Genomic DNA, 18,566 nt, shown 5'->3' with positions numbered 1-18,566 from the left:
CCCCCAAAACCCAGAACTGGTGTCACCAGGTAGGCACCAGTGAACAGAGACAGCACAGCAAGTGTATGTTGGTTTGAATGCGCTGATCTGGATTTTGCCTGGCAGGATTGCGTACGGTTTATTTCAAATATTTTCCCAGTTATTCATACAATTTCCATGCTGACCTGCACAAGAAAAAAAAAAACCCGCCTGAGGCAGCACTTCAGCAGCCCAGCTCCACAGGAGAAAGATGAAAACCCTGGACTGCTGCTTCTGCTTTAAAAGCAAAGCCTGGTCACACAAAAAAAATGAAGGTGAGCTAATGAAAGTCCACAGCATTATATTTGAAAGCGCTCTTAGTTCACTCTTACTTTTGCACTATTATTTCCCCCTTTGCGCTGAAGTCTGGTGAAACGCTTAAAACACTGTATGCACAGTCCATTTTCCTGCGGTTGAACCGCCCTCTGTAGTTTCTGCTGGTTTACTGAGTCATCCTCAAGTAAATAATACTTTATTTAAAACCACTGAAAAATGACAAAGTTCTCTTGAGCCCAGCGACAACAAATAAAACTAAACTTTGAGACTGAAAGACGCGTCAGACGCCTCAGGGGCGTTTCTGTCACGAAGCAGCGTTAAATACGTGTTGTGTGTTTAGGACAAAAACACACACACACACACACACACACACACAGACAGTATGGGGGCGTGGTTCCCTCAGGCAGACAGCTGCGACACAAACTGTCAGACTTCTCGTTGCAGTCTCTGCTCCGAAGTTGTGGGAGGAGGAGAGGAGAAGCGCACGCTGACCGCACCTTCATCAGATAAACGCACTTCGTTTTTCTGTTTTTCATCTTCTCGGAGTTTTACATCTTCTTCTTCTTTATTTTATAGCTTCAACTTTGAAACAGCTCGTTCTGGCTGAGACGCAAAGAAACCGACCTGCGATGAAGACTTGAGCAACAGCATACTGGGACATGAACGATGAGAGCAATAATCTGATGTAGATTATTACATCAGATTGTTCGTGTGCCGCCTCATTTAGCATCTGCAGGCCTCGGGCACACTCGCTTTCCTCTGTTACTTTTAAAATTAACTATCAGTTCTCGATAATGCTTATCTGAATTTAAGAGTCCACTATTACGAGCGGAACTCCACGCGTGACCTCTGATACGGTGACACCGGTCAAACTCGTCGCATTTTGCAACTCTTGTTCATGCGGAACTCATAACTGGAGTCCACACTGTGCCAGCTTATTAACGCACGCTCTCCACCGGAGCGGTAATCATGCAGCACGAACGCCTGCTCAAAGTTTTAGTCATCGGCGATCTGGGAGTTGGCAAAACGTCCATCATAAAGCGGTACGTCCACCAGGTCTTCTCCCAGCATTACCGAGCCACCATCGGAGTGGACTTCGCCCTCAAAGTGCTCAACTGGGACCACAAGACGGTGGTGAGGCTGCAGCTGTGGGACATCGCCGGTGCGTAATGATTACTGTTGTTTGGGGGTGGAATTGTAGCCAATTAGACACCTCTGTTTGGCTTAGATTTACCCGTTACCCGCACAAGCAAATACACACAGTCACGCACTCAAGAAACAATATCAAGAAAAATATTAATAATAGACGCAGAAGTGCCACTCATAAATATTCGGGTATTTTCTAAAACAAGTCAAAGCCAAATTGTATTGAGTTAATGAACATCGGCTCGGTAGTTGTCGACAGGCAGACATGCTTCTAATTCTCTTGAGAGCCTACATTTAAAAAAGCTTTAAGATTGTGACTGCAGTGTGAAAACATGTGAATCATTCAAATATGACCCCAAACAGCGACACACATTAACCAAGTACTGTTTACAATTGTGAGACATTTGTTATTTACATGTTTTCAGCTTTTTCGGGAAACCGGCAGCTTTTTAGTAATACAAAACTGGCAGGGTGTGTTTCCTGTGTCAGCAGTCAAGCTCATGAAACTCATGAACTCTTTAGATTTTTGGTGCAGATTAAAAAATCAGCTTTGGAGGAAGATTACACTCTTCTCAGGGTCCCTCTTTTTACAGGTAAAACAGCTCAGGCTTTGTGCTCCAGACTCCCACCGAGGCCAATGTTCAGTCTCACTATTATGTCAAAGTGAACTTTATTGTGATCTCAGCTGTATACAAGTATACAGAGAGTTGAAATTGCAAAGCTCGGGGTCCACAGTGTGCACGTGCACACAGTGCAAACCGAACAACACATTGTGCTTCGACACAGAGAACAGTGCAAGTACAAAATACAAGTAAGCAGACAAAATGCTAGTAGAATTAAATTGCATGGTTAATCTGTAACTTACTTCTCCTCCATTTATAGAATATAGAATGATGCTTAAATGAACAGTATTGTGAAAGATATAAATTACATGTGCTACACAGTTGGAATAGTACCCATATTTCATGAGGTCTTCCTTCACAGATCCTCCAGAGAGCCTGTTGCTGCACCAGCACACAGGAAAAAAATAGCACTGAAAACACAACCTTGGCCAGATTGTCCACTATTCTGGATGCATAATGCTGACAGCACTTTTACTAAAGCAAAGGAACTGACTGCGTAACCCCCCCACTGACTAAGCATAACATCAAGAGAGATCCTTATGAGGGTCATAATCATATAAAGGCATTTTCATACATGAGGGGTCATTTTGGGACAGTCAGATCAGGATTATTTACAGTTGTGCATCTTGAGCGCAGCAGACAGCAGGAAGTATTCAGCCTCTGACTCGCTGCTGGAAATAGTTTGTGCGGTTAAGGCGAGGGAGCTGCCCGGATAGAGCATGCAGGAGGCGGGACACATGACACCCACCTGGATGTAGCTGCTGTCTTGGAACCTCAGCACAGTCTGACACACAGGAACTTTGTACAAGGAAGCTGGCGGGTTAAAGGTGTCTGATATGAATGCACCTCTTTTGGGTAATGTCTAGAAAAAGTTTTTATTAGAAAAGTCCAGGGCTGTAAATCCTGTTTATAAGACAGACAGTAACCAGCATGGACAGGATTAGAAAGGAGTAGAGGGACAGCTCAGGTTGAGTACTCTGGAGACAAAGTTAGAAAGACTGAGATGGTTTGGGCATGTGCAGAGGAGGGCTAGTGGATATATTGGACAAAGGGTGTTGAAGATGAAGCTGCCAGGCAGGAGGACAAAAGGAAGACCACAGAGGAGGCTCCTGAGTGTAGTGAAGGAGGACATGCACAGGGTTGGTGTGACAGAAGTGGATAGGGTGGGATGGAGGCAGATGATCCGCTGTGGCATCCCTTAAATGACAATTAATTCAGTCATCTTAGAGTATTTCTGAACCTGCAGCGTGTGGATTTTGTCCTACAGGATTATTGCCACTGTCAGATTCCATACATTGCATGCACAGTGTGCTTTGTTGAAAACTAAGCATATTCTGTCTGTTTGTTTTGACACCTATGTCAACATGGATCCAGTTTTCCCAACAGTGGTGAAAATGCTCATCAATATCTTTTACTTAAGTGAAGGGGAAAAAAAGTACTGCAGTATGCGCTCTTTACACATAAATGTCTTACATTCAGAATACCTACAGATATCTGGAACGAACCCTAAAAACACTTAATCAGTAGAATTACGTTACATCATGTTGTACTGTAGATGCATGAGGGGGAGAAAAGTGTATTTACTTTTCCTGTAAATTTAGAGACATTTTCCTCTGAAACCAGAAGTATGAAACAACATGAAAGTAAAGCACAAGTGTCTTAAAATTGAGTTGTGTAAATTCCCAGTAACACAGAGATCCCAAAGTAGCCAATGGTTTGCCGCTCCTCAGTTGCTGCACTAAGCCAACACACATAACACTGTCTGGTATCTGTTGAAAGTGGGTTGTAGCTTTACAATGCAAAATGCCCACATTAGATATGAGAAACTAGTTGCACTTGGTGAAATGTTCAGGTTTTGTCACCTGTTAGCTAAGTGAGCAGATCAGTGTTTTAATCATCCATGCACAATGCAAGCAAGGAGTGAACTGTAGAACAAACATATAGTAATTTGTATTTTCACACACTTCTGTGTTTTCAGGTCTCCTCTTGTTGTGTGTCAAGTCACGTGCGAGCTGATAAGAGTTATCATTTACATGAAGAGGTCCGGCTGAGGCTGTTATCCAGGCGGACTTCAGCATAATAACCAGTCATGACCTTGCACTGGAGCTGCTGCACTTGCAGAGGCAGCTGGCACGTTGTGCTTACAGTGTGTGGAAGTGATGATCGCATGACTGCTTGGTGCAGGTTTTTCTGGATGAAAGGAAGCCGATTTTTCAGGGTCAGGGGGAGCGTTTAAGTCACATCAACAAAGTTTTTGCATTTTGACATGTGAATGTTTCATAGGTACAACTGTGAGTCAAATATGTGAGTCAGCGTAAGTCATTTCTGTTTTTTTTCCAGGATTGACATCTCTACTTCTCTTGTCCACAAAAAAAAAAAAACATCATTTTGTTTTTCACTTAAACATTTTAGAGGTTGTGGTAGGCAGATTTTATTGTTAGATTGTTATGTTTGCTTTCCCTTGCTGGTACCAGTATTTATGCTAAGCCAGCCTCATTAACATATGATGCAAGAATGATGTCAGTCCTCTCCTTTAACTCCCAGAAATACAGCAAATAAGACTGTTCCACATAATTTACACAACTCACGGCTTCCTGGTTTTCAGGTCTCACTTTTTGACCTTTGACCTGAGGCTGTTAGCAATGATCAGCTAGTTTGCAGGAAAACGCAAGGGTACCATCTGCTTTCAGGAGACAGCTTGTGTGTTCAGTGTTTGGGCACATAAGCACAGTTGTGTGTGTGTGTGTGTGTGTGTGTGTGTGTGTGTGTGTGTGTGTGTGTGTGTGTGTGTGTGTGTGTGTGTGTGTGTGTCAGATGCTCCACTGCTGATTCACCAGTATATTAGTATCATGGGGAGCAAATTAGTTTCCAGGATGGAGACTTAAATGTTCGCGCACATGCTTTGCTTACATGCAACAAAAGATGACTTTTTCTGCAGTGCATGCTCACGCTGGTTTAACAAAACTTCATCTTACTACTGTTTTTTGTTTTAGAAGTGTGAGAGGTGGTCAGCAGTGAGAAAAACATCAGCAGCAACAGTTCCCGTTCAAAGAAAACATGGCTTACAATCATTTAAGTTATAGGAGAACAAAATTTGACATACATATGATGGTCCAAATGTGAAGTGTTGCTGCTTTTTTTTTTTTTTTTTGGCTTATGTTTCAAATAAATAATTTTTGTATTTTATTTCTGTTGGAATTATTACAAGCTGCCTTAGTTTCAGAGGCATTACTAACATTAATAATTTATCAGTAATGAAGCTCAAGTCTAAGTTAAGTATGTCTGTAATAAATTTTTAGGTAAGCATAATTCCAGGTTTATAAATAAGTTTCTTGTCTTGTAAGTCTCAGGTGATCGCTTTTTAAGTTTTTAAGTCTCTTGTTCCTTATTGTCACATTTCTTGCTGATGATTTCAACTTTATGATGTTTTGTAATAAATCTCCACAGTAAATTAACATGGACCTGGGTTTTGTCTTCTGTTTCCTTTAAAAAGGACAGGAACGGTATGGCAACATGACCCGTGTGTACTACAGAGAGGCGGTGGGGGCGCTCGTTGTCTTCGACATGACCCGATTGTCCACGTTTCAGGCCATCCTTAAATGGAAAGGAGACCTGGACTCAAAGGTAAAATATGACAGATGGAGAAGGTGGAGGATTGAGAAGAGGAGGTTTATAAGGTTTTTTTAAAAGCTTCAAGGAAGTTTAAAAAGCCATTAAAGGCCCAATCAATTTGTTTGTATCTTTGTTTTGGTTTAAAATCTCTAAACTTGGGGCTGAGTAACCTTGTGTTGTGTTGTTTAGATATTGTTTACGGGTTTTTAGAGTTGCATTTTTTCTTACTGAAATTTGTTTGACTGAGGATGAAAAATCTCACACTGAAAAAGTAAAAGTGGCTTTACAACTCTAATTCCAAATAAAGATGCAGTGCATAATTCCAGGTTTATAAATAAGTTACAGCAAATGTTTAAACAGAGAAAATGCATGATTTTGAGAAAAATATCAGCTCATTTTGAATTTGATGGTAGTCTCAAAAAAGTTGCCAGTTTACCACAAAGTTTCTTTTTTTTTTTTTTTTTTTCTTTCTTTTTAAACAACAGTCCATGAATGTCTGGGAACTGGGGAAAGCAGCTGCTGGACATTTGGGAGAGGAGTGTTGTCCCATTATTGTCTGATAGAGGAGTCTAGCTGCTCAACAGTGCTGGGTTTGTTTTGTCATGTTTATTATTTAATGATGCTTCAAATGTTTTCAGTTAAGATAAGAAATCCCTTTATTAGTCCTACGATGGGGAAATTCATTGTAGCAGCAGCAAAGCTATTGTACAGAGCACGAACAGTAACTAGGATACAATAAAATAAAAAAGTAATGTATGAGGTAAAATAAAAATTAAATAAAAATACAAAAAGTATGAGGTAAAGTAGAATGATAAAAAAAAATCTGTATGAACAATATGTGGAGTATAGATAATATGTACCAGTGTAAATAATATGAACATAATGGAGGACAGAACAGAACATATTTTTATTATTCTTTCTTTTCCTTTTTGTTAAGGTTCTCACAAATTTTACAACACAGCATTACAAATTATATATATTTATCTTTTACCCTCTCCCTTCCCCTTCCCATCCCCTTTTTTCCTCTTTCCCTTTTTATCTCAAATAAATGGAAACATTTAATAGAAAATACAACCTACTAACCCACAAAACAAAAAAAAAGGAGTAAAATGATAAAAATCCATTCTTCTTTCTGATATATAACTCTTCCACTTCTCCCACATTCTATTGAATTCATCTATTTGCAGCCAATTGGAGAAGGTGATTCACTCCATGTTATAAAATTCATAAACAATTTTTTGCCACTCCTCTATTATAGGGGCATTCTGATTCAACCATTTATTAGTAAGAGCCTTTCTGGCTGCTAAATACAAAATCCCAAATAAAATCTTGGTCTCTTCATTTGTATTTTTTTTTTTTTTTTTTTAGAAAAGTCCAAAAAAGGAGTTCATTCCAGTTAAATATAATTTGATTTCCAAAAATTGCTATCAACTCGGAATATATTAACTTCCAAAACAAGTTAATAGAATACATGACCAAAACAAATGGAAATAATTTGCTTCCTGTTCTCCACAATTTCTCAAACAACTAAAATTTCCTATATGATGCTTACTTTGTGCAACTGTAATAAAAAAATCTACTCTTCCAGCCAAAACATCTCCATGAATTTGCGCTTGAAATTTTCCATTGAAATTGCAGGCATCCCCCTGAACCATCCCTTAGTTATGCTGCTATAGGCCTAGTCTGCTGGGGGGTTCACATAATGCACTGTTTCTCATTCACCTTATTTACGTTGTTTATACTCCACTCTGCATTTAATCATTAATTGATATTAATCTCTGGCTCTCTTCCACAGCATGTCTTTCTCTCCCCTCAGCCCAACCGGTCGCGGCAGATGACTGCCCCTCCCTGAGCCTGGTTCTGCTGGAGGTTTCTTCCTGTTAAAAGGGAGTTTTTCCTTTCCACTGTCGCCAAGTGCTTGCTCATAGGGGGTCGTTTTGACTGTTGGGTTTTTTCTGTATTATTGTAGGGTCTTTACCCACAATACAAAGCGCCTTGAGGCAACAGTTTGTTGTGATTTGGCGCTATATAAATAAAATTGAATTGAATTGAATTGAATTGAATTGGAAGTGTTTTTGAGTCCATGCAGTGATTTCTGTGACAGAATCATGTCTGTTTTTAATGCAGTACCTCCAGAAGGCCTGACGATCACAGGCATCCAGCACTTATTTTCAGCCTTATCCCTTATGCACAGAGATTTCATCAGTGTCTCTGACTCTTTTGATGATATTATGCACTGTAGATGATGGGATGTTTACAGGCTTCACAAATTTACATTGAGGAACATTATTCTGAAATTGTTATTTGTGTTTTTTGTTTTGTTTTGTTTGTTTTTTTGCAGTTTGATGAAACTCAGCCCATCTTTATGTCTGAGAAAGTCTGCCTCTTTTTATACCCGATCATATGACTGACCTGTTGCCAGTTAACCTAATTAGTTGCATGTTGCAAATGTTTCTCCAGCTGTTTTTCTGTTTGTTTGTTTTTGTTTGTTTGTTTTTTAATCAATTAGTATTCTTCCAGCCTCTTGTTGTTCCTGTCCCAACTGTTCTGAAACATTATGCTTCCATCAAATTCAAAATGAGTTAATAGTTTTCATGACATATGGGTTTCTGAAATTTGTAAACTATTGCATTGTGTTTTACAAAGCATCCCAGATTTTTGGGAATTTAACCAGAGTCCAGCATCCACTACTAAGGCTGTGTTTTGTTGCTTAGCCTCAACAAGTTAAACATTTCCAGACATGTCCTAATCAAATCACCACAAACTCCAGGGCACAAATGTTTTGTGGGCCCTAGACAACTTAATTTGACGATGATCAGGATTTTTTTTTTTTCTTTTTTCTGTGGACACATGATACAGAAATGTGTACATAAACAGTATGGTTCTAAATAGGGAACACTGAGTGAAAAAATGGAAAAAAAACTTAAATTAAATTTTATTTTATTTATATAGCACCAAATCACAAGAAACAGTCGCCTCAAGGCATATTATATTGTAAGGTAAAGACCCTACAATAATTACAGAGAAAACCCAACAGTCAAAACGACCCCCTATGAACAAGCACTTGGTGACAGTGGAAAGGAAAAACTCCCTTTTAACAGGAAGAAACCTCTGGCAGAACCAGGCTCAGGGAGGGGCAGTCATCTGCCGTGACCAGTTGGGGCTGAGGGGAGCTGAGTTGGAGCTTTTTCCTGTTTTTTTTTTTTGTTTGTTTGTTTGTTTGTTTGTTTTTAAAGGGATAATACTATTTTTAACATATATGTACTCACACTCACACACTTCTTGTCTCTTTGCCTGTCTCCTAAAAATTGCCGCCTTCTTGTCCTCCTTTCATCACCTCGTGCCAGAACCTCTGTCTGTTGTTGTTCACTGTCTCACTACTGAATGACTAGGAGGAGTGTGCACATTAAAGTTTAGTGATCGTGCACACATTTGGGATGTGTCCAGTTAGAAAAGGAATAAGTCCTTAAAAATAATATGTGCAAAACAGAAATATTTCCTGTCAAGGGGGAATTTATAAACATTCTCACAAAACATGTTCACCATTAGGAAGACAACAGGTGAGGGAGTGTTCTCTACCTTCCTGGATACTCATGTCTTCAGTAGCTTGGCTTTGTTTCAGGTCATAAATCCGCTGCAATTGGGACCTCCTGCTAAAGCTAATCTCCAGATTAGCTTACATGTCTTCTTGCTGAAAGTAGACGGTGAAGGTGGTGTATTAGAACAAAATCTGGTTAAACTTTAGTACACTTAGTTGACCAACTGATTATTTTTTTTTATAGACACTAACCTGAAAGTGCTGGATGAGACTTCACCTTAAAGTTAACTGCAATGTTTTCATCATGATTTGGTTGAACAAAAAGGCAGTTTTTGTAAAAGATGTGCATCCCCCTTTTTTTCTGTTTTTCTCTGTCATTTGTTAATCCCACTTTATAGCTGGTTTCGTTCATTTTGGAAGTATTGCATTTGGGATAGCTTTGGGAGAGACTCAGCAGTGTAGGGGAGAAAGGGGCAGGTGAAATACAGATTGTTGTATATCATTTTGTTATGATAATTGTGTGTGTATATATATATATATATATATATATATATATATATATATATATATATATATATATATATATATATATATATATATATATATATATATACAGTGGGGAAAATAAGTATTTAATACACTGCCGATTTTGCAAGTTTTCCCACCTACAAAGAATGGAGAGATCTGTAATTTGTATTATAGGTACACTTCAACTGTGAGAAGTGTACCTATAATAAAATTTGCTTTGCTTCTTGAATTGTGCTCAACCATGTGTGGGCAGTTTCTTACAGCAAAAAAAAAAAGACCTGGATGAAAACATTATGGAGAAAGAAAAACAAGTATATTGCATTAAAAACCTAAATACATCTAAGTGTCTGTAACATGTGTATTTCTATCAGCTCTTGTGAAAAATGTCTTATTCATTAGCTTCATAATGCTCCAGCATTTTACCAGCTTGATGCTGACTTTATTCAAGGATGTGCAGGGGATTTGATAGCTTATTCAGTGCAGCTGAAAATCATGCTTTAAGTGCTCTGAGGGGGAAAACAATGCATTTACATAATGGACAGCTTAACATTGAGGCACTGAGCAGAAACTCAATAAAACTAAAGCTGAGCAGGGCTGCAGATAGAGGCTCATTGCTGCAAGCATTCCCTTTAATTCTGTCAGCTTATTCTCAGTGCCCTTTAATGTAGCTGCTATGTGATAGATAACAAAGGATTTTTATAACTGTATTACAAGGCTGTCTGACCTAACTCCTCCTATGTCAGGCCTTCACCCTGTGTTAGCTGTTTTACATATAAAAGCTCAAAGGCCTATAAAATGGTTTTCAAAATGGAATAACAAAGTAACCAATGTTATTTATCACTTAATACTGCTGTACCTGTTCAACTGATATCCATCCACCACGAATTGCAGATTATGGTAAGGTAGATCAAATTAAGGCTCATCTACAGAAGTCTTTAAATTAGACAGGTCATTGTTGACCCATTATGGGTTTTCTTATTGATTTTCATTGCATTTCTTTATCTGTCGTTCATTAGGTTGCCCTCAACAATGGGAGGCCAGTTCCAGCCGTTCTTTTGGCCAACAAGTGTGACCACCGCCGTCATGGTTTGTGCCCCAAATTACCCAAACTGGAGAACTTCTCCAAAGAGTATGGATTTGTGGGCTGGTATGAAACTTCTGCCAAGGCAAGATGTGATTATCTTCTGTCTTCCTGTCAGTGCTGCTCTCATATTTCTGCTGTGATCAGGGGCCCTGTATAAAAATAGCAAACTGTATATTGCAGTTCATGGCACACCCACATTGGCAATAACCCCCCCTCCGCATCATGAATCGCAGAGTTTAGGACCCAAGGTGGAAATAGACACGCCTTTTTTTTTTTTTTTTGGCTGGTAAAAGTCAACAATGCAAAGTCCACCACAAACAGTCCAAAACTTGCTGGAAAAACACAGGTGAGGTTAACAGGCACTGAGACAGACTGAGGGGAAAACTGTACTATTTCTACACATGAGGGTAAGAAGAGGCAGCTGACAATAATCAAAGGCAATGAGACGCGAGGGGAATAAAAAATAAACACAAGACACTAGAGACATACTATCAACATAAAACAGGAAGCGAGAACCGTAACTGCACGGGGAAACGCACACGTGAATGAACTTTACTGTCTTCTCCGGTAAAACACTAAGAGAACAAATTAAACTCTAAAATTTAAGACTAAATTAAATCAAGAACTCAAGACTTCAAAATATGCAAGAAAATATAAAGAACACCAAATAAAGAATTCACCCTCAAAGGTTCAAAAACCCACAGCCAGACCCAAGATCATGACAGCTGGAGGCTGCAGCTTGATGTCACCTACTGATAACAGCATTGTCAGCACCAAGTCATTTCTACATACAGGCCCTTTACAAATCAACACAAATAAATATGTCTCCCTTTAGGCGGTTAGAATAATAAATGTAAGGTTCTAGTTAAATGCTGTGTTCACATAATACTCAGTTATATAAGTTTTCAAATTTCAGTCACAGCTGGCTCTTGTAGCTGCCAACTTGCAGAATTAAATTTATTTGCATCATCTAAAAATATCAACAGGAAAACTTAGAATTCATTTAAATCTTAAAAAAAGCGGGCACATGGAGCTTATGGTGTCTCATCTGTTGATCAGAGTTATTTAAATTTACTTATTCAATTGAAGGTGAAGGCTTTTCATTGTTCACCTCGAAGAGCCTTTAAATCCTTGTCCTCTTGTCCTCGTTTTAACCATTGCATAACAGAGACAACTTTACACACACATTACACACACTTTACACACACGCACACAGTTGGTTTATCTTGAAAACACTAGTCAATCTTCTGCACGGATCTAACAAATTTAAGTTTAGTGAGTTTCCTTTTTTAATCGAAGTTGTAGCCAAAAATAATTTTTGATCAATATAAGGAGTTATTTAAAACCATTCAAGTTAATATTTCACGTAAACAATGGAAAAACTATTTGACATCCTCGTTCATACCAGCAAACGCACAGATGATTGGGCCCATCTTTCTAGAGTTTCTCCCACATCTTACAGACTTTCTAGGATCTTTCAGCTTGTTTTAAATTTATGGTGCAACTTGTTTCATTTTCAGTCACTGTCACAGCTCCAGCCACTAGCATAATCCAGCTGTTTTCATCACAAAAACCTCCCAAAACCACCTCAACTTGCTAGTAACAAACAGAGGAAGTGATTGACTCAGTGGGAAGGGAATTCAGCATTCAGCTGCTAAAAACTTGGAGACCTAAAGCGACCTAAAAGGATTTCTACTTATCCCCCATGTCCTGAAACTCAACTTCATATGAGCCCTAATTGTTGGCTCCTTTCTGTTGCCTATTTCCTAACAGGGTTGCTGTATGCTTCACTGCCCTTAAAGGGCCAAAAAACGAGAGAAAATTTAGCTTTTAGCTTTAGGAGCCAGTCTTGAAGCTTAAAGTGGACAATGTTCTGTTGTATCTACTCATATTAAATATTATCAAGGTTTCAGTTAATGAGCTCAGGCTTCAGGTTGCCATTACTGCTCCATTTCACAGTTTGTTTTACTCTGTATGATGTCTAGAAGAGTGGATGTGCCTGTAATGTGGTCATCACAGGCTGACATAAGCGCCACCCACCTGCTGTTCAACCTTTATGTTTCCAAAGGGCAGCCAATCTGAAGAAAGTTGCCTTCTATTCTTCTTTAGCCTTTCTTATTCTTCTTTAGCTTCTTTTACTGAGGGAAAGGAGCTTAATTGTTATTATATGAACCAGCATACAGCAAAATTGCTGTCTCCCTGTAGTGTGCAGTATTCACAGCAATTAATCAATCAAAAGCACACTGGTGGGCGCCTGGGTGGCTTAGTGGTGAAGCCGGGGACCACATACATATGCCGCGTTGCGGGGCGGGCGGCGCGGGTTCGTGTCCCGGCCTGTCACCAGTTTGCCCGCGTGTCTTCCCCTATATCTTTCCCCCATTTCCTGTCTCTCTCCACTGCTAGCAAAAAGCCGCTGTGGCCAAAAATGCAAAAAAAAAAAAAGTCTTAAAAAAAAAAAATGCACACTGGTAATAAATAATAATAAAATGAGTTAGTATAAGAGGAACAGTGTGGCAAGTTGTTAAGTCAATCCCATGATTTTTGTGGATACTGATTCAATAGCACTTGGAAAGAAAAAGTTTCTCTCAGTCTAGTTGTATAAACTGTTCTGTAGCTGTACTGTAGGTGAATTCTAAATCATGCAAAGCTACTTTAGTAAACTTAAAGGTAAAATGGAGCTGTGGGTCCCTATTCTATTGAAAGAAACAAGCCATCCAGATGCCCAAACCGCCCTGTCCTCAGCCATCTCCCCCAGCTCAGCTGGGGGGGGAAACTGATGTGTTTCCAACCCAGTCAAGAGAGATAATCTCTCCAGGGTGTCCTGTGTCTATCCCAAAACAGGCGTGAAAGGTGATGAGAAGGTACTAGTGGAAACGCAGCTTAAGTGAGGCACTTAAGCTGCGTTTCCACTAGTACCTTCTCAGTGTGGCTTGGCTCAACTCAACTCAGTACAGTTTGTAGGCTTTTCTATTAGGTCCTGGTACCAAGTACCGGGTACTTTTTTAGTACCCACTCAGCCAGGGTTCCAAGCGATCCAAAATGAGACACAGAAGAACAGCATGCCAATGATTGGCCAGGGAGTGTCGTCACTAGCTGAGTCATGAGATCAAGCTTGGTGGTGGTAGCTTGCTGGCCATAGGTGAGGACAGATTGAACAGTAAATCGACAGCTTTGTTTTCACACTCAACGCTCGCTACAGTGTCCACATCACTGCTGACGTTTCATCGATGACAAATTCCTTAAACTTAGCTATCTTGCCGTGGCCCTTTCTGTTACTGCATTTCTCTCTTTCTACCTTCATCAACCTTCTCTAATCCTTCAGCTTAAACCTTTATCTCCCCCTCTCCAGGACAACACCAACATCGACGCTGCCATCACATGTTTAGTGAACAGCATCATGTCTATGGAGGAGGAGAGCGTGTCGGGTGACGCTAAAAGCGATCCAGAAGGCGGCGTTATTGTTCTGCCTCGCTTCGACTACAACACGAAGGAGAAGCGAATCAGCGGATGTTCGGGATGCCTGTCAGTTAAACACAAACAAGACCAAGATTGAAGGAATGTCTGCACCAAAAGACTGGAAGGAGAGATGGCGGGGATAACTGCCGAATAATTAACAGGGTTTAGCCAAAAGTCGCATTCCCACATCACTTTCTTCCTACTGACTTTTCCTCAGAGAATTTTTTTTTTTTTTTTTAAGGATTTTTCAGGAAAAAAAATGCCATCAAACCCATTTTTTTTATATACAAGAATCTGATTCAAAAGTGAGTTCTTATTGCAAAAAACTTTTACTTGGAGAATGTGACAAATACCAGTTTTAATGGTTTTGAAAGAAAATTGGCACACAGGAATGGAAAAGTTGTGAGAATAATGAAGCTATTTGTTAAAATAACATCTTAACTTTCTTCAATGAATTTTTGTTTATCTTGTCTGAGCATTTTAAGGGCTTTGATGCTTCAATTGTAGCAGACAGGTCTGTAAAAATACAGCTCTGTCCATGAATATTTTTCAGTCTTTTGTCTTTAAATTGCTTTAAATTATGACGGCTTTGTGAATTATTGACCTTGAGCAATGCCAAGTAGCTACTGACTGTTCATTTATTTATATCTTTTAGTTAATGAATAAAAGTGCTTTGTTGTGTTCTACATCTTTTCTTTAATTTTATATATGTTTTTAACAATTTTAAATTTAAACATTAGTAGCTCTATAGAGCAGTGGGTTTTTTTCTGTTTACATCTCAAGCTCCAGTCTGTTAGCATGGTTTGCATATGTGAACACCCATGAATTCCTTCTGTGTTTGGGGAGGGGTATTTGAAGTGTGCTTTGCATACAAGCTATAATGTATAGTATATTATTAACCAAGAAATATATCAAAGTGGGAGTTTACATGGTGCTTAGGAACATAGCTGGTAGATGTTAGTCATGGAGTGGGATAGGGCTGCCACTTTTTCCCCATGATCATCCACAATATTGCAACAAAAAAAAAAAAGCATTTTCGATTTCAATCTTCAAGTTGCTGATATAGCTGCAAACAAGGTCAGTTTTTGCTGTACTGCAAATTTTGAATCTTTGGCTTGGAGGATCTTCCCAGTGGCTAGAAAAATATAAAATATACAGGCTGAGAGGAGACCAGCAGGGGAGCGTGATGTTCATATATGCGCAACATGAAAGCTAACCTGGAACCCAAAAAAAAAATAGAATAGCTTTTAAGTGAGTGGGCAGCATTACTTCACAGTAATTTGAAATCTTTAATGGTGTTGTTTGATGAAAACTGTATTCTTTACATCAGGCTTACTGCCATCTTATGGCTACACAGGCTTGATACTGCTTGACTAGGATCCCAGTGGACAACAACTTTTCTGACTGTGATAAACTGATCTTTGACAAGAAACTGATCAAAGACCAGCATGCCAGACTAGCTGCTGCTGGCTAGCTCAGTTTTCACTGCTCTCAGATCAGTTACTATCTGCACTTTGTGTGTAATCAAAGCTAGCATTAACAAGTAAATGAGTCCTTTGTGATTTATTGTCAGATACGTTTCCTCTTACTAAACACCTGGGCCAACATGTTTGATGTGGAGCAGTTAGAATGCAGTGTGAAAAGGTTTTTAATAACTCCTTTAGCACATTAGCAAAGAAATCCTTGATGATGGAGAGGGGACATCAGCTCCTGGCATGTCCAATTTAATAAAACAGGCAAGTCAAACCAGTACAGGCTTAGTGAGCACTTTCAGATTAACATAGATGAGAAATGTATGGGGAGGGGGGGGTTTCCATGTTAAAATGTTGGGTTATTAGCTTAAAATTTTAACTTGATAACATGAACTCCAGATAAAATAACTCAAAACTGAGAAAACCTTTTTCAGTGGGTTTTATTGTATTGGGAGTGTGTTTGGGATTATTGTCATGCTGAAAAATGGCTTGTTGCCAATCAGATGCTTTCCAGATGGTATGTTACGTTGGATCAAAATCTGATGGTAGTTTTCTGCATTCATAATTCCATCAGTTGAGACAAGATCCCCAACATCACTGACTGAAATGCAGACCCAAACCGTGACACAGCCACCACCGTGTTTTACAGATGGCTGTGGACACTCACTGTTGTACCTCTTTCCCCTGACCTCTCCTGTACATACTGATGATGATTTGAACCAAAAATGTCAAATTTGGACTCATCACTCTATCAGACTGTGATAAACTTTGCTGTGGAAGGTGGGTTTAGGACACCAAAGTAGGACAGGATTTTACTTTAGCATCCGCTTTAATGCTGGAAAACTCGGGAGAGACTGAACTGGGGCCTATTCCAGGAAGCAGGTTCAACAAACTCTGAGTTTAAAAACAGACTCTGAGTTGATCAATTCTGAGATCGGCAACTCTGAGTTTCCCGTCCCAGAACAACCGATCAGAGTTAGTTCAATCAACTCTGAGTATGTTCACCCTGAGTTAGCACGTGCGTGAGTAAGAAAAGAAAGCCATCATCAATGGAGCGCTGGTACCAGGATTCACCATGGTAATGGGTAGGTAAAGAGCGGATCCTCCATTTTAATCCGATGGATGGAGGATCGGACGTGTCAGTGTGGAACATGGTGAGTCACTTTAATCAGCCTGACCCACTCTGACATCATCATAGGCAGAATAAATGTTTGTTATTAAATATATAATTTCTTTCATAATGTCTGCTGTCATTATTTACACAACTTGAATCTCCATCAGATGAAGCTGAATCCTAATTTTACATTTAATTTATAAAATCTAATTATTCACTCTGACGGACAAACTGCAGGAGACAGAAAGTGAAGATAAAAATGTGGAGAAACAGCTCAGACTGAGTTTACTGACCGACCTGTGTGTTAGAGACTGAGACAGCAGCAGACCCCGGGGACGGAGCTGACCTCAGGTCAGTTTGTTACTTAATAAATAAATTAATCAATCTTTGCTGCAGTTTATGACAGTTCATTTTATGGTTATTTGTTTAAATAATTGTACAGTAAAAATGGAATCTATTGATGGAATAGCAACCTCACTTTATTCATTTAATTGAGGATTTCATTATTTCTGCCATTACTGGATAAAAATGAGATTTACAGCAAAAACTACTTTAATGTTTCCAGTTTAACCATTTTAATCTGATCTTTGATCAGCTGAGTTCAGTCATAGTTTCATATTTAGCTGAAAACATTCAGAGCAGATTTCCAGTAATGAATGTAAAGTTTTACCAGTAAAGGCAAACATGTAATGATAAATGCCCCAGCTTTATACGTTTTAAAGTTCAGACGTTTTGGGAGGATGAGACATTTTAATTAATAATGCAGTGAAAATGAAGCCATTATGAACAGATCCAGACTGGATGAGCTGCAAAGTAACTGGAGCCTGAACTGGATCTGGGCTTTATTCATCCAGATCAGTGTGATGTAACAGTGATGCTACAGTAACTACAGTAAATGTTTCAGAGGAACTGACTGACAGTCTGACAGCTGCAGCTGCCTCATTATAAATCCGTGACATCATCGCTGTCTCCGTCCTTACAGCCTGTTGACGAGGGAACGACTGTAAAAGCTTCATGTTACGCACAAAAATAACAAACTAACATCTAACTGGGATTTTCAGTGCTTGTAGAAACATAAACGTCTGCAGATGAATTCGCTTCTCTGATCGCTTTGCAGCGTCTTTATGAATGAGGAAATGAATGGGAGTGTCAGACAGGTGGATCAGGTGCAGCAGGAGGGGAGGAATCAGAGATACTCAGAGTTTGTTGGATAAAACCTGCCAGCGAGCAGGTTAGGTTCACAGAGTCTGTTACCCCGATAACTGACTCAGAGTTGGAGTTAGCTCTTTCTGGAACTGAAAACCCGAGTTTCCCGAGTTTTAACAAACCCAGAGTTATTAGCAAAACCTGCTTTCTAGAATAGGCCCCAGGACTGAATATGGGACACAGGAATTAAATACAAACAACCACAACCCAGGACAGAGCTCAGATATCTAGGTACGATTAAAACAGATCCTGAAAATCCAAAACAGATAAAAACACTGGGTCCTAGACCCAGGACCATGACACAAACCTGTTGTCACTGATTTTCAGTCCAGTTCTTGTGTAATGCGGCATACCTCAGCCTTTTCCCCTGGCTTCTTGACAGCCATCCTTCCACTGAGACCGTTTCTGATGAGGCTTCAGTGAACAGAGATAAACTGAAGTGCCAGATGCATCTTTGAGGTCCTGTGTCAGGTCAGGGTTGTTTTTTTCCCCT

The 18,566-nt window shown here is 39.5% G+C and overlaps 1 protein-coding gene across 1 annotated transcript; it reads left to right on the top strand.

Moving 5' to 3' along the window:
• The first annotated feature begins 752 nt into the window (after positions 1–752).
• Positions 753–14,824, top strand: LOC115797174 (ras-related protein Rab-38). The gene is made up of 4 exons (XM_030753679.1): positions 753–1,456; positions 5,557–5,687; positions 10,758–10,907; positions 14,175–14,824. The coding sequence occupies exons 1-4, from the start codon at positions 1,264–1,266 to the stop codon at positions 14,376–14,378; spliced, it is 678 nt and encodes a 225-aa protein (XP_030609539.1). The 5' UTR covers positions 753–1,263; the 3' UTR covers positions 14,379–14,824.
• Positions 14,825–18,566: the final 3,742 nt, after the last annotated feature.

Source organism: Archocentrus centrarchus, chromosome 18, assembly GCF_007364275.1.
Source record: "Archocentrus centrarchus isolate MPI-CPG fArcCen1 chromosome 18, fArcCen1, whole genome shotgun sequence".
NCBI lineage: Eukaryota > Metazoa > Chordata > Actinopteri > Cichliformes > Cichlidae > Archocentrus > Archocentrus centrarchus.
The sequence above is the reverse complement of the archived record's forward strand: the minus strand, read 5'-3'. Positions and strand labels throughout refer to the sequence as shown.